The 16,399-nt window shown below is 37.8% G+C and overlaps 1 protein-coding gene across 1 annotated transcript in view; it reads right to left on the bottom strand.

The window, feature by feature from the left end:
* Positions 1 to 16,399, bottom strand: part of CORIN (corin, serine peptidase) — a 167,986-nt gene that overhangs the window by 74,366 nt on the left and 77,221 nt on the right. Inside the window, exon 5 of the mRNA XM_075709425.1 lies at positions 8,007 to 8,188. Coding sequence (XP_075565540.1) covers positions 8,007 to 8,188 — 182 coding nt within the window. The remainder of the gene's footprint in view (positions 1 to 8,006; positions 8,189 to 16,399) is intronic.

Raw genomic sequence — 16,399 nt, 5'->3', positions numbered from 1 at the left:
ATATGCCGATTTGGCCTGGGAGAACAAAGGTAAAAAACAGGAAGGATATTTGTCTGACCATTTTTCCTACAGATCAGAAGAGCAAAGATTCTGGAGTCCCATATTCATTTCTGGGCTGTGAACAAAAGTGTGTTAAAGCACTTATAAAACATTCTGACTCTACCTTCCAAATACATCTCTATCCTATTCTTCTCCTATCCATTCTGATTTCCATCCCAATCCACTTCTCCATTTCTTCTGACTTAAACTGAGCAGCTTGCTATTTATCAGCAGCAATCAGAAGGAATTTTAAGAAAAATTAATCTCACCTCTTGCAGTCTTCTAATAGGTGATGACTGGATATGTTTGGTCCAGTCAGTGCAGTGTTCGGGGCAAGGAGAGCACACACACTGAGAACAGTACCTCCAATTAATGTAATTTCTGCTTTCTACCAAGCTTGTGCAAGAAGAGGTTTTCAGAAGGTTGACAATTCAATCACACCTCCAAAGATCAGATTTTAATGGAAATTATAAAAGTCTTGTCTTATGCTGTAAAACACTTTTGTTGAATGTTGAATTTTGAAATTTGATCTGAAACCTAGAGGATTTAGATATGCAACCATTTATAAGACTTTCTTGAACACAGGCAAACAGCTGCATACACAGAAATGCTGGGACTGTTTGAAACAAAGCGGCAGAAGAAGAAGAAATAAAGCCTGAAATAGATTTCTGAAGTAAAAAAATTATGGACCGTTCCACTCAAATTTGCCAAAATTATTAAAAATGTAAAGGTGCTATTATAAATGAATGTGCTGGGAAATGTTAATTATTGATACCTCTGTCAATAATTCACACATTTATTAATATAATCATGCAAATATTCACACACCCAAATTCCTGATGAAGAAACAATGTTAGGTAAAAGGAACCCAAAGAAAATGGAAGCAATCCTTGCTGACAGAGAAACTTGTTTGGTTTAGACCTTCCCCAGAAAGGTTTATAATCTGGAAAAGCTTCCAAAATCCCTGATTAAACACCACTGGTGGCAAAAAGTGCTTTATTTTACCTGCATCTGGTGTACTATTGAACGTGTCTCTGAGAAGACAAGACCATTTATGTGCTGTACTTCCCAGCTAGGTTACTGGAATGCCATCTATAGAAGATTATGCAGGTAGGTCCCTGGAAAGCTGCAGATAGCGCAGACTGAAATAAACTGTCCTCAAGATTGACATCTGGTTGCATTTCAGGTATAGCAACAGATAGAGTGCTATATATCTGTGAAAATGACCATGAAAAGTGCTGCTAATTTCTTTTTGAAGTGGAGACAACATTCACTGTCTAACACTATGAAAGAACTAGGAGATATCAAATAAAATTGCCTTTAAAACAACCAAAATGTGGTACTCTTCATACAAAGCATAGATAAGCTGTAACACTTTGCAACAGGATACTATGGATGCTAAAATGTAGACAGATTCATCAAACAAAGGGCCAAATTAATAGAAGAAAAATCTATGGTGGGTCACAAATTATAGAACAGTCCCTGAATCTCAAACAGATGGAAAATGCAGGAGTATTTTGGAAAACTATTGCCACATAGTCCTGCCATGTTCTCCTTTTCTTCTCTGGGCATCTGATTTTGGCAGCTTTTGGAGTCAGCATTACAAGATAAATGAACTTTTTGTCTGATCCAATACAGTCACAATAGCACAGTGGGACACAGAGGAATCCCTGTATTCTCTTGCCTGCAAATTCTTATCACCTGCTCCCTGTACCCTATACCCTGCATAGTATATGCATCTTGTAGCTGCCAATTCTATAAAGTTTTGATACTAGGATCACGACCACAGAATTAGGAAAGCTGGCAACTCCTTCCTACCAAGAAACTGTCCATTTCTCTGTTTTCTTATGATGCAAAACAGTGTGGGAGAAAGAACACGAAAGACCTTTCTCTTCCACTCAAGTGAAGTGGCCTAAAAACCGACATAGGAAACTCCAAGTTGGAAAAGAAACAGGCAAAGAACAGGAAGGCAGGCAGAGATAAGTGGTGGGGGAGGCAGAATGGGGAAAAAACCAAAATCAAAGGATGTAATAAAATACAGTGCGGAGTCAACAGAAGTAAAGAATGAGTGCTTGAGGGAAATAGTTTTATCAACTGTGAATGAATTAGTTAAGCATGTTTGGTTAAGAAAATTAGTAGTTTCCTTGTATACATTAATTAATTCTCTTGAGTATTTTCTGTTTTGTTTGCACTATTGTAGCTTACACAGGACAAGATAGTGTATGACAGCAACTAGAAGAAAGTTTGTGCAAAACTCAAAGCTAAACTTGGGTAAAGGCAACGCTATTATCATAAGAGAGAAGTACTGCTGAAGTCTATAGTTGTGGCGTTAATACATCTACTAACTATTTGTTTTTACAGTATCTTAAAATGTTATACATTAACTATTAATGACTATTGCTAATATTCCTAATGTGGTGCTCCAATTAAATGCTTCTTATCCAGCTTAAAACAGGCTAAGAGCTCCTGTGGTGGCATCTTCAAACAGCTGAAAGAGCTCACTCCAGTTATTCATGTATTTCGCCCTTTCATGCCCTTGAACATTGCAGGGCATTTATCAATATGTACAATAATTAATTTCTATGTTTTTGCCAAGAAGGGAGATTATCCAGGTTATCAGCAATGGTTTTTCTGCTCACCAACTACTATAACTTTTCTAACCAGAAAAAATTAAAAGACTGTATCCAACTGAAAAACTGCTGCAACAACCAGTGTGTAAAAAGTTCACAAAGATTTAGTCTTACAGAACAGAAAAGTTCTGTTACTTATAATTTAATGCTACTTATAATGTCATGTGTTACCCATACACATACTTACTTACTTTCATTCCTTTTCATGATTTCTTTTTTGTATTCATTCCTTTTTACAGATTTAAAGTTTAACTACTAATAGGACAGCATATGCATTCATAGTATATAGGAATTATTAGAATACCCAGAAACCATTACAGCATGTAAAGTCCCTTTCTTACATTGTTCAGAAAAGAACAAAAAAAAGAAAAGAGCAGTATTTTTCAAGAAACTGACATAAAGAAAAAAAAGAGTCAGTCAATATCTCCATTAAATCTGAGTCAGGACTAAAATCCATGACATTCATTCTAATAAAAATGAAATTGTGATCACAGGAGGATTTGCAATAAAGGGTACCTGAAAAAAATATATGAATATTTAACTTTCACTACTTGAAACGTTGCAAAAAACTGTGCAGAGAAATAAAATCTCCTAAGACAAAACTGTAAATTTGTTCTTGGAAAAAATGCTATGAAAAGTATTCTCATAATTTGGCACACCTTATAGGTATTTAAAAACTTTCTCACTGGAAAAAAGGTCTCACTGGTTTTTGTCATATACTTTTTTGTACCTTTAAGAACTAACAGTATAAATAATATGCAACATAACAATGAAAAAGAATTTAAATTTTAATGTACTATGTCATTTATATAACTTAAATAGTGTTACTTACTACAAATCTTACGGCTATGAAGTGTAGTTCAGGCCTCTTGTGCATTGGTTTTTAACAGACATTCATAATGCCTCTAGTAATAATACAGAAGTGAACACTGTCTGACGGTTCCATACTGTCGCTAACACAGTTTCACTGTATAAAGAGCAGAAGCATCACATTCACTGCTCTTTTGAAAGTGTTTTACCATTCAAATTAATGCAAAAATAATTTCAGGGCTCTTGTGAGAGCTCCACATGAATCTAAGTCAGCTCATGATGTTGCTTTACTTCTCCTTCAAGCTACTGTGGTTTTTTTCTCCACAGTTTTAACAGCATCAGTTATGTTGGCTGGTCAACGCAAATAAAATAACAGAAAAACACAGTGATGGTTGAAAGAAAGAAAAACAGAGCTGGAATATTTCTGTGAGTAGGGATATGTATAGCAGCCCCCAGGAACGTTTCTGAGATTTTTCCCCCTCAAGAATGCATTATTGGATTCATGTGGAATGACTGACTGAAGATGCTTCCCCCTCACTCCCTTACATGCTCACAACTCATTAGAACTGTGAAACTAGTTCAACCACCTATCTTAAATCTCAACAGCTGGATTCCTAAAACTATTTTCATAGTAGCTGATTTTCTCACCTACTAGGTATTGACTTGCCACTTGTGTGAAAGGATATCAACCTGACTGATGCAGCCCTGTCTATAGAACTGCACCTTTGTCTCTGTGACTCATTTTGTACACTCAGATGGTTTTACTATAATGGCACATGGCTCAGATTTTCCAGTACATTCAGTACATCTGCGGTCACATCAGGAATGTATGTCATAATAGTTTCTCCACAGTGGTAACGTGCACTCAATTTGCAATGCCTGTGGAGGAAAAATCTAGACAAAGAGATAAATATCAGCAGTGACGTATGAGCAAGTATATATCCACTAGATAATCCTAGTTTTAACTAATAAATATTTTTTAGGAAAGCTGGTAATTGTCCTCAGGATAAATGCTCTGGATTCTAACTAGAAGATCAGTCAAGCATACATTCTCCAACAGAGCTTGGAAAGGCATGTGAGTTTCAAGGATTTTTTGAAGTGATATTTTTCAATTCAGAAAATGTGGAGGATATAGAGTATTTACTCACAACCAGAGAAAAATAATCAAGAGAAAATTTTCTTCTGGATTGTGTGATACTGTGCTAAAACAGGCAGGTATAGCAGCCAGACCTTATTTTTGATAAATACAAAATATAACTAAAGCCCACACAAAACAAATTATATGTAAGACATATGTAGGCAGGGAGAGTTTCACTGCACATAATGTGGAGGCATTAGTCCCCAAAAGAAACCACAAAGTTGAGACATAAGCAACCATATGCCAAGGACATGCTCTTGGAATTTCCAGGAACTGAGCGCTCAGAAGAGCATGAAGAGTGCTTTGGGAGAGCACTAGGTAAAAAGGGATTGGGACAGTGAACTGACCCCTGCTGTTTGGTTCTACTGTGTTCAAAGAAGTAAATTCTTTCAAATATACAAATTGCAGAAAGAAATATTCAACTACAGCATAATTTATTTCTGTAGGAGAAACAGCCTAGTGAACCTGGACTCTCACCTTTTTCAGCCATAGATGAATCACATTAGAACCATTCTTTTAAATAAAAAAAAAAAGTCAAAATAATCTCTATAGTCTATCATTCTACACGAAAACTATTCATATCCAAGCATCATGCACATTAGTTCATGAAAAAATAAATTAAAAATGCCTTTTGTTTTATACAACAGGATGTCAGAACTGCCAATAAGCAGCCTGGGTCTCCACAGTCTGCCAGGTAGGGGCAGTGAATCTCACAACTGGCTCTAGACATTCTCCGCTAGTGAGAAGTAGCAAGCTTCCATTGTGTACTTCTCTGTAATTCATGTAGTTCACTACCAGATGGATACAAATCCTGCCACACAGATTATGGAAGAAATATCACCCAAGCACTATTATAACAAACTTCTTCTCTAGCAGTATTAAATATATGATTTTAGCCAGAAGATATTCTGAAACTTGACAGTTTCAGAAGTCAGCAGTCCCTTCCCTTCTGCCTTGATCTAAATATTCAGCTGTCTAGATTTGGTGGGGCTTTTGAACACTTCAGCCAGCTATAATTTGTCAAAATTTAATAGGCACATTTATATCATACTTTGTATTCCATCTGTGTACCACATATGCATAAAACCCAGGTCTCTAACACCCTGTTGCTTTTTCAGAATTATACCTCATTCTGTGCCCAGTATGAGCGCGCTCAATTAATGATATGCTAGTCACTCATTACTCATTGCCAGTTACTCTCGTTGTTCAATGTACAACCCCTTACCATACTTATGTATTTACACTACAGCCTCTTACCTTATCTGTTATTTGAACCTGCCATGAGGACAAAATTATTGTACTCCTAATTCCTGTGATGTTCACCACTATGAGATCAAGGGCACCAACACACATAAGGTTACAACATCCCTGTGAGCTAAAAGGACAGTTTTATTCCCATTTTACAAAGGAAAGTTGAAGCATGGAAAAGAAAACACATTTTAATAATTACTTGCTTATGTTTCCCATTTGGAGAGATCCATTAGACCTAATTTTTCAGCACACTTAGCATATATTTATATCATACAGTTAAAACACAGCTCCCAGTGGCTTTCACTACAGCAACTTGCCCAAAATCCCATAGGAACCCTACAAAAGACTTGTGGATAGTGTTCAATTTTCCTGGAAAGCATTCAACTGCCCTCAACAAGACACAATCCCTCTTTGTATATTTCCCCACCTGAGCCATTACAAATGTTCCCACAGGTGAAGGTAGGTATGGACAACAGCCTCCTTTACTTCATTACCCCTCAAAACATGCCCGAACAGATGGAAAGAATCCAACTGGTAGAAAGACTTGGCCCAATAATTTAAGGCTATATCACTATGCATATTCAGAAAGTGCAAGGAAATAACCCAGGATATACAACCAATTGTAGCATTAGCTAACATTCAAAGATACACTGTATAACCTCAATGATCTTTTAAGGTAGTTTCGCGTGTATAACTTCCTAGTTTTTTTAAAGAAAATTGAAAAACAATTTTCATCATATCATTTCTTCTTGTTTATTGTCATCCAGAAGTCATTAACAAAGTTAGAACCCGCAGATGGACCATACAAGCCTCTGTCACTTAGACTCATAGGATGATGCATATCACCAGTAAAATATCTGATGCCAGCAAGAGAATACCAGCAATGGGGTCAATGAGAAAAAAGAGTCAGGCTTGCTGCTCTTAGGTCTGATCTCACCTAGATTTGAATGTAGAGAACAGAGCAGCAACTCTAAGGAGATAGAAATACCTTGTATTTAGAGAGTGGCTGGAGAGCTGCCTGGTGGAAAAGGACCTGGGGGTGTTGGTCAACAGACAGATGAATATAAGCCAAGAAGGCCAACAGCATCCTGGCTTGTATCAGGAACAGTGTGGCCAGCAGGACTTGGGAAGGGATCGTCCCCCTATACTCAGCACTGATGAGGCCACAACTCGAATACTGTGTTCAGTTTTGGGCCCCTCAATACAAGAAAGACATTGAGGTGCTGGAGCACGTCCAAAGAAGAGCAACAAAGCTGGTGAAGGGTCTAGAGAACAAATCTTATGAGGAGCAGCTGAGGGAACTCAGGTTGTTTAGTCTGGAGAAAAGGAGGCTCAGAGGAGACCATATTGCTCTCTACAACTATCTGGAAGGAGGTTGTAGTGAGGTGGGTGTTGGTCTCTTCTCCCAAGTAGTTAGTGATAGGACAAGAGGAAATGGGCTCAAGTTGCACCAGGGGAGGTTTAGATTGGATATTATGAAAAACTTCTTCCATGAAAGGGTTGTCAAGCATTGGAAGAGGCTGCCCAGGGAAGTGGTGGAGTCACCACCCCAGAGGTATTTAAAAGACGTGTAAACGTGGCACTTAGGGACATGGTTTAGTGGTGCACTTGGCAGTGTTACGTTAACAGTTGGACTTACCTTAACGGTCTTTTCCAAGCTAAATGATTCTGTGATTCAATGATTCTGTAAGTGGTTGGATACAAACCATGATTTTTGAAAAGTTTGCCTCTTGATCATTTCTGGGCTCATTTTTACAGCAAGAAAGAAGGAGATACACTTGAAATTTGGCTTGTGTATCAGGTTCCTGCTCCAAATAACAATCCTGTGTTTACTAGAGCATAGCAAAGAAAAAGTCAGCAGAACATTTTTAAAGGGCATATTACTTTTCTCCCACCTTCTTTCCCTGAAAGATGCAAAACAAAAAACCTCAAATCAATACAAGTCTGAAAAAAATTCAGCCTAAACAATTGAAGCACAGCAAAACTACAACCAACTGACAGACTTTATCACTGTAATGTGAAAGAACATGATAACAGAACCAGAAATAATTTCACCCCAGGTCTTTTCCTACACAATTAAAAAATACATTAAATAGGAACTCATGAGCATAGTGTAACAGTTAAGAATGGAAACATACATTGCTTTCCTTTTTCTTGGTGTGGTAAGAAGCATACCCTTGTAGTGGTGTCATTTTCAGTTTTGTTTTGGAACTGAGAGCACTTCAGAAATTCTGGCCAAGAAGCATTTACCATACCCAGGACTGGTTCACAGCCTTCTTTTGCTGCCTCACAAAATGTCCTGCAGGGCAAGAGGCCTCGACTGGAGAAAAGAGACAGAGAACAAAAATACAAAGGATTATAACTCTAGTAGATTGTGAAAACTTTTTAAGAAGAGAAAAAAGTAATAATAAACACTTTTGAAGAATTTTACGTTCTAGAGAGCTACACCAAAAAGGTGCCAAATCTTCATTATTCATTGAAGGTGACATCAGCTTTGGCTTTCAGGCTAAATTTAAGCCCAAATCAAGCTCAGAACAGTTTCTATGTTCAACTCTGTGCAAGCTGAAGTTATTTCATCAACAGTTAAACCAATATAATGGTGTAGTGACACCACACAGGAGAAAGCTTGCTTCTTCATCCTCTCCTTCTTCCGTGCAATTGTGCAGGCCTACCCCTCTCTGACTTTGGCAAACACTTTCATGAGCTTATAAAAAAAATCATTAACTTGGAAAAAAACTTTTTGCGTTTTTTACTGGGTAAGCCTTCTGACAACTTAAGTGTGCTGAATCCTCTCATGGAGAGAACCAACAACCACCAGACATAAACTGTAGGAACCCACAGTGGAGAGCACTATATGACCTTCTTTTAGCATTTATGAGCTAAAGCATGTATCTTACAGTATTTCCCCTGAGCAGTCAAAAGATAGTCAGTGTCAGATCAAATGCAATAAATATCAACATGACTTGAACTGTATTTTTTTAAGAAAAGCACTATAAATTAGCAATTTTAAAAGTATAACAAGTTTAAATGCAGCATACTTGTCTATTTCTTATTCTGAGATATACATACTTGCATATGTATTTTTTCTTTATACCTCTTTTACAAGTACACAGGAAAACCAATTAAAATAGATAGCTATGAACTGTCTCCAGGTCTACATAATTAGAGTCAACAAAGTCAAGCAAAAAATCTAGAAAATCTGTTAATGTGTTTACAGGTAACGCAATGCTAGCCAAGTTAGTCAAGATTTGAAAAGACAAGAAATTTCAGAGAAGCCTCAGCCAAATTAGTTGATATGTGGCAGCTGTAATTCAGCATAGACTGTGGCAGCTGTAATTCAGAATAGACTATCGCAGCATAATGCACACAGGAAGGAAGAACTGAATGTTCACATGTACAGTTCTCTGCTTTACTGCCAGCTTCCAGTAACCTTTTACCTTTAAAACATTTTGGTGGAGCAGAGGAAAAGCTCTAGCACAGTCAGCATTAGTCTTAGCTATAAAGAAGAACTGTCCAATTCCTTTCCCAGCAAGGACCAGCACCAGCTGTGGGAGCACTTCATTACGCGAGAGAGCTGTCAAACAGACTAACGTAAGTTATTACTGGAGCACGTGGGAGGAAGGCCTCTCAGTAAGCAGGTGCAAGTGCATCTGAAAGTCCACACACCCAAGCAAAGAACACAGCCCAAATGAGACACACTGCCTGCCTATACAAACACCTTTCTCCTCCATATGACCGCTAAGTCAGAAAGACCCAGCTCTTCTTGCTGGAAAGCGGAAGCACTAAGGCAGCTAGATGGTGGCATCTACTGACACCAACCTGTTCACACTGAATAAATACCAAAACTCCAACCTGACAGCATGGTAGCCTTCCATAACCTCTAGAGCTAGGGAGTGTGTCATAACCATCAAAAATTATGAAGGAGAGAGGCCTGGATATAGAGTAAGAAAGACATCTGAGTGGTCTTTGCCAGAAGACTATGCCAGCCTTCTGGATGAAGTAACAGAAAAAAGACCTATAAATGGCAAAAAAAATCCTTCATATAAGTACCTAATGCCCCATCACTACATTTTCTTATTGTGTGGATTCCTTCCTCAAATTTACTGCATTGCTTTTAGCATTTCTTAAAATATTATAAAAATTTACCAGCAGAAGACTGGGAAGCTAATGTATATTCATAACCTAAGAATCAATGACCAAAAAGCAGAAGCTGCATACATGCTCTAATCAGGAATGATCTCACTCGCATTTAAAACAGTGCAAGTTTTCTCAGGCATAATTAAAATTGGGGCACTTATTCCTAAGAATATAATGAAAAAATGTAACTCCAGCTCTGACTTGTAAGTATAATGTTATTTTTTTGAAAAGCCTTATTATGCATTGCTGGCTTTGCTTTATTACAAAATATGACATAAATTGTAATTTTTTACTTAGCTTGAAATCAATGTTTTGTCATTCACGAAAAAAGAATTATGAATTTTTAAAATATGCAATATTTAAAATATGATTAGCATATTAATATTTGTTATATTCTTAATGATACCCCTGACTTCATACTATTTTATTTTACACTATATATATTTTTTTAAACAGTGAACACCAAGACTGAGAAGGCATGCCTTGTCTTTTATTCATTTTCTTATGTAATTTAGAAATAAATTTGTGAATGTCCACTGTCTTCACTATCTATAACTTCAGGGTCATCTGCTGAGATTATCAACAGCACTGTAAATAAAATCAGGGAGTTACTTGTACTTAAACAATTATATCCTTTATCATAATGGCACTTTGGGACATGGTTTAGTCTAGTCTACCCTTGATTGGCTTAGAGTAGACTTGGTAGTGTAGGTTAATGGTTGGACTGGATGATCTTAAAGGTCTTTTCCAACCTAAACGATTCTATGATTCTATTATAATCGTGAACTGCCACCACCATTACCATACATGACCTTCTTATCATGACCATTAAATTCCAGAAAGATTCCACAGAGGAAGTGATGTAATTGAAGTGAATTTCAGCTAAACAAATGTTACATTGGCCTGGAAGGTGAATTGGCACAATATTTTGAAAGAAAACAAAACTGCTTAAAGTGTAAAATGTCAACTAACTCTCAATGGAAGGAACAGGTACAGAGATTTAGAAATACATGTAATTGTTAAGTACGGCTCTCTTACAGAAACAGCTGACACATTCAGAAATGCTTGAGAGAACTTCACCCATGCAAGGCCATGGGACCAAGAGGCTGCACCTAAAGGTGCTGAGCAAACTGTGCAGTGCTCTTGAAAGGCCTATCTCTGTCATCTCTGAAAGGTCACGGACATCAGGGGACGCTACTCACAACCAGAAAAAGGCAAATGTTGCACCCATCTTCAAAAAAAGGCCAAAAAGGTCAAGCTGGGTAACTTAAAGCTGGTCAACCTGATTTAGTCCTGAGGAAAATCACAGAGCAAGTCCTCCTTGAACATATTTCTGGGCACAGGAAGATGATGGTCAGGAACAGTCAGCATAGATTTATCAAGGGTAAACCATGGCTGACCAGCTTGATTGCCTGTTATGATAAAATAACTACATACGTAGTATGGGGTCCTGTCCTGTTTGACATTTTTGTCAAGGACCTGGAAGAGATGACCAAGTGTGCTCTTGTCAAGTTTGCAGATGACACCAAACTGTTCCCACAATGTGGGAACAAGGTACTTAATGGTAGAGCTGCAATTCAGAGGGACCTAGACAGGCTAGAAGAATGGGCCAAGAGGAACTTTATGAACTTTAACAAGGATGAGTCCTACACTTGGGAAGAAAGAACCGACTGTAATGATACAGGCTAGATACTAACTGACTGGGGAGCAGCTCTGCTGAAAACAACTTGGGGGTCTTGGTAGACAGCAAGCTGGGCATAAGCCAGCAGTATGTCCTGGCAGCAAAGCCAGCCAACAGCATCCTGGCCTGCATCACATGAGCACACAGTCAGTATGTAATGGGAAAGGATTGTCCCCCTCTGCTCAGCACTTGCTAGACTGCATGTGAAAACAGTGTCCATTCTTGGCTGCTCCAATACAGGAAAGACACTGATAAACAGCACTGAACCCAGGGGAGGGCCACCAAGCTGGTCAGAGGCTGGAAGGCTCACCTGTGAGGCAGGCTGAGGGAACTGGGCTTCTTCAGCTGGAATAAGAGACAGCTTAGGGGTAACATCAACCACTACACCCTTCAGGACCCGCGTGGAGGTTATGGGGTCTAGCTATTCACAGTGGTGTATGGTGGGAGAATGGGCAACAACTGACATAAGCTGAAACAAGATAACTTCAGGCAGGATATAAAGAACTTTTTCAGCATGAAATTAGGGAGTGAAACACTTTATCCAGAGAGGTTGTGTGGTCTCCGTCCTTGCATGTTTTCAAGACATAACTAGATAAAGCTCTGAATACATAACCAATGTACTTATGCTCCACTGAAGAGACAAGGAATATTATGATAACAATGAACAATTTTAGTAAAATGAAATTATTTACTATTTGAGCTATTTAAATTTGGTCTGTTGAGGGAAATTCACATAGAAAATGAGAACAAAACTGAAAGAAATATCATAAACTAACACAAAATAAGGAAGTTGAATGGAATATACTGAAATTTTTCATAACTTTGGGCAAACTGCAAATTCTTGATGCTACTGGAATTTGGAAACAACGTGAACTGTTACGGAAGCAGTTAGCCAAAAGAAAAAAAATTGCCTAGCCAAGAACAAGTCAGTATTCTGATATTTTGTTTGAAGTTTCAGAAAAAAATGCATATAGAAACACACACACATACACAGGCATTTCTAAATATCATTTTACTTAAAGTAGATTATAGTAAGTCTAGTCATTAATGAAAGTTGTCATATTTGAAATAGTTAATTTATTGCAAAAATATAAATGCATGACACTGAATCCTTATCATATTCTTTACCGTAAGGATACACAGTCTCCGCAGTTTTTGAGAGGGAAAAAAGGGCTATTTCAAGAAATAAGTCAATCTGTCACTCAGGTTTGCATATTGGGGATTATTGTCAGCCTGTACTTCATTCTGTGTCTTCACATCGAGGCCACATTTACATGCCACATACCACATCTAACATGTTTTCTCCTGTACCCCTACACTGATTAAATTTTCAATACAGTTTTTTGCAGTTTATACCTAAATTACTGCAGAACCTTTTGGGCTTCAGCAAATGCAATTTTGCTTCATTCATAACCATTCATAATGCCATAGAAAGCTTCTTTTTCCTAGTACCCCACTTAGATCATATCATCTTTCTCTTTGTGTCTGACTCTTGGTTGTACCTGCCCACTCCAAAAACGTGGCTAGAGCTCCACATTCAGGCACAAGTAAGCGGCCTGAACTGAAAAAGTCCACAGTACTCAACAGTTGGCCTTAGTTACTGTTTCATTCTACAGTAACAGAGAAAAACACAGTACTATTAGCAACCATGTGATACAGCAGCAAACCCCGCAAGCAGGGAATAAAAAGATGCCAGAGCTGCTTGACTACTGGTGGTAACATGAAGAAATTGGTGTAAAGCAAAATATTCACTTGCATAAGTATTCTGAGTTCAGTATGGTTGCCTTTCTCTGCTCAGTATCTAACAAGAAGAACGTGCTGCCAGTGTTGTTACTGAGTTCATTACATACTCTAGTTGGAACCACTGTTTCAAAATAGGTATCTTTAGAGATATATTCTCCAGGTAACGCTAAGGACTTTTACACAATGCACTTTACATGCTGCAGTATTGAAGTTATCTCAGAAACAAGCCAAGGACCTTTATGTCTAAAATTGTCTCTTGCAGCTTCCTAGTTGGCAGCTTACTTATTGCCTGGAAAGAAGCCGATATATTCTAAAATAGCACTTTTCACCAACAGATTGCGATGTGTTGAAAGGCAGAAAATTTCAGCACCATAAAGCATGTATTTGGCTGTGTACAAAATGAAGAACAAATGGTCCCTCCTGATGACAGGAAGAGCTGTCACTTATTAGTTCTGCACATTGTACTGGCAAATTAAAAGTTTACTATCTGACCTCTAATGGCTCTTCAGATAAAGATGTTCTAAAACACTCTTCTGTTTTTTACAGAACCTATTTGATACAGAGAGAAAGAAAGGGTACAGCAAGAGCTCTGCAGTAAACATCACTGCTTTCTGACTGGAGCCTGAGAAAATCCCTGAATAAATGGGATTTGACAAGGCAAGTGACTATCTCCAGTCACTTTCATTTAGGGTTTTTGATGGTTTTTAGCTTTTCATTTTTAACTAATCTACTACTTCTAAAAAGTTGTATTAGCATAATCACATGTGGGCAGAAGTATTCACGAGCAGACCCACTGGTTTAACAGAGGCTCCTTAATACAGAAAATGCCAAAAGAAAAGCCGCTACTTACTATGGAAGGTGCTTGAGTTCCAAAATATCTGTAAGAAATATGATGCCACATAACTAAAATAGAGTATTGATTTGATCTATTTGTGGATGCTAGCCATTTAATTTATTCAGACTGATATGCTTGGAGTTAACTTTTTGTTTATTTTTTAGGAAAACCCAAAATACACTACAAAATTACATTACAGTGAAAAGAAAAGTAAGCAATGATTCTACCTCATTAGCTGTAAATGGTTCCCACTGGTCCAGTGGAGTATGCCTGATGATCACAAATAGCAATTTGAAGGTAGTATATTCTGCTTTTTTTTTCCAAAGAAGTGATAGCAGAAGCATTACTTGAATTTAACAAGTCCGTGACTGAGATGTACTTGAATTTACCACAGCTAACCAAATTTATACTGCTCTTATTATTTGTACAAATGTGACTGCTATTTGAAAAAAAAAAAACCCACAAACAGTTCTTGAGGACTCTCAGATAAAGTTTTACACAAATGTGAAGTATTTGATATGGTCTCTGTTCTCTTCGACCCACAACTAAATCATTAACTTCCAAAGCACCACACTGCAGCTATAGCCTGACATATAGCCATCAGGTAATAGTAGTATAAGTATGCTAATTTTTTCAAATGTAACTATAGCAAAGTTCAATATATGGTTCATTGTTTCTAAAGGTCTTTCAACATACCGATCATTCATTTCAATGGAAATTTTACAAATAATAGTAAAAATGTATATTAAAATATAACCATGCACAGTTATATTTACACATCATAGTTTAAAAGGTTCTAAAAATGTTAGGACACGAGTAATTTTGTTCAGAAGATTCTTCTGCATATTAAATTATTTACATCTATATGAAAAAGTCACAAATATGGAAAGTTCAGCTCATTTGTTTAACTTATGCAGTCCACCATTTGAATATTACAGTGGAGTGTAAATGTCTGGATATATGCACAGCACAATAATAATTTAGAAATTACTAGGTTTCTAAAAGACAACTGCATAGTGATTAAATAAGCTAAGCAGAATTTGCAGTCTCTAGAGAAGCTCTGACAAACCGGAAAACATAAGATTATCCAGCAATTACTACAATGTTTGGCCCAGTTTCAATGTTCAGTCATGTGTGCTCCATAAATTAAATATTTCTGGATAATGATCAAGTTTATTATGGACATACTGCTTAATCTACTGAAGGATGAAAAGATGATTAAAAATCTCCGTCTTGATTAGTCTTATTTACAGCTACTTAGAGACCAATCATTTTAAAAATAAACTGGCAGGTCTATGGCAATCTTAACCATAATTTATTTGGCGCCAGTGGCAGGCACAGAAGCAGGTTATAACATAGTAGGGTGCACTTCTGCTCTTCAGGATATTCATGGAAAAAACTGCTGAAGATGGAGTTTGATGAAAGAACAGATATGTGACATATTTTTAACTCCGTAGTTGGTTTCCCCACACTTAAAAGTTCATACTTCAGTTATTTCAGCTGCATAGAAATATCAACATTAAGAATCATATAAATGTGCTTTATAGTTTATTAAAAAGTATATTAAGGGTAAAGGTGCCCACCAAAGCCACTCTATCACTTCCCCTCCTCAGCTGGACAGTGGAGAGAAAATACAATGAAAGGCTCATGGGTTGAGGTAAAGACAGGGAGAGATTACTCACCAATTACCATCATGGACAAAACAGACTCAACTTGGGGAAATTAGTTTAATTTATTACCAATCAAATCAGAGTAGAGCAATGAGAAATAAAACCCAAATCTTAAAACACCTTCCCCCCACCCTGCTCTTCTTCCCGGGCTCAACTTCCCTCCTGACTTCTCTACCTCCTTCCCCCCAGTGGCACACAGGGACGGGGAATGGGGGTTGCAGTCAGTTCATGGCACGTTGTCTCTGCCGCTCCTTCCTCCTCAAGGGGAGGACTCCTCACATTCTTCCTCTGCTCCAGCTTGGGTCCCTTCCACAGGGTGCAGTCCTTTAGGAGCCCACTGCTCCAGTGTGGGTCGACCACAGGGTCGCAAGTCCTGTCAGCAAACCTGCTCTAGCGTGGGCTCCTCTCTCTCCACGGGTCCACAGGTCCTGCCAGGAGCCTGCTCCAGCACGGGCTTCCCACAGC

Source organism: Pelecanus crispus, chromosome 4 (genome assembly GCF_030463565.1).
Source record: "Pelecanus crispus isolate bPelCri1 chromosome 4, bPelCri1.pri, whole genome shotgun sequence".
Classification (NCBI taxonomy): domain Eukaryota; kingdom Metazoa; phylum Chordata; class Aves; order Pelecaniformes; family Pelecanidae; genus Pelecanus; species Pelecanus crispus.
Note: the sequence above shows the minus strand (reverse complement) of the source record. Positions and strands in the feature narration are given on the sequence as shown.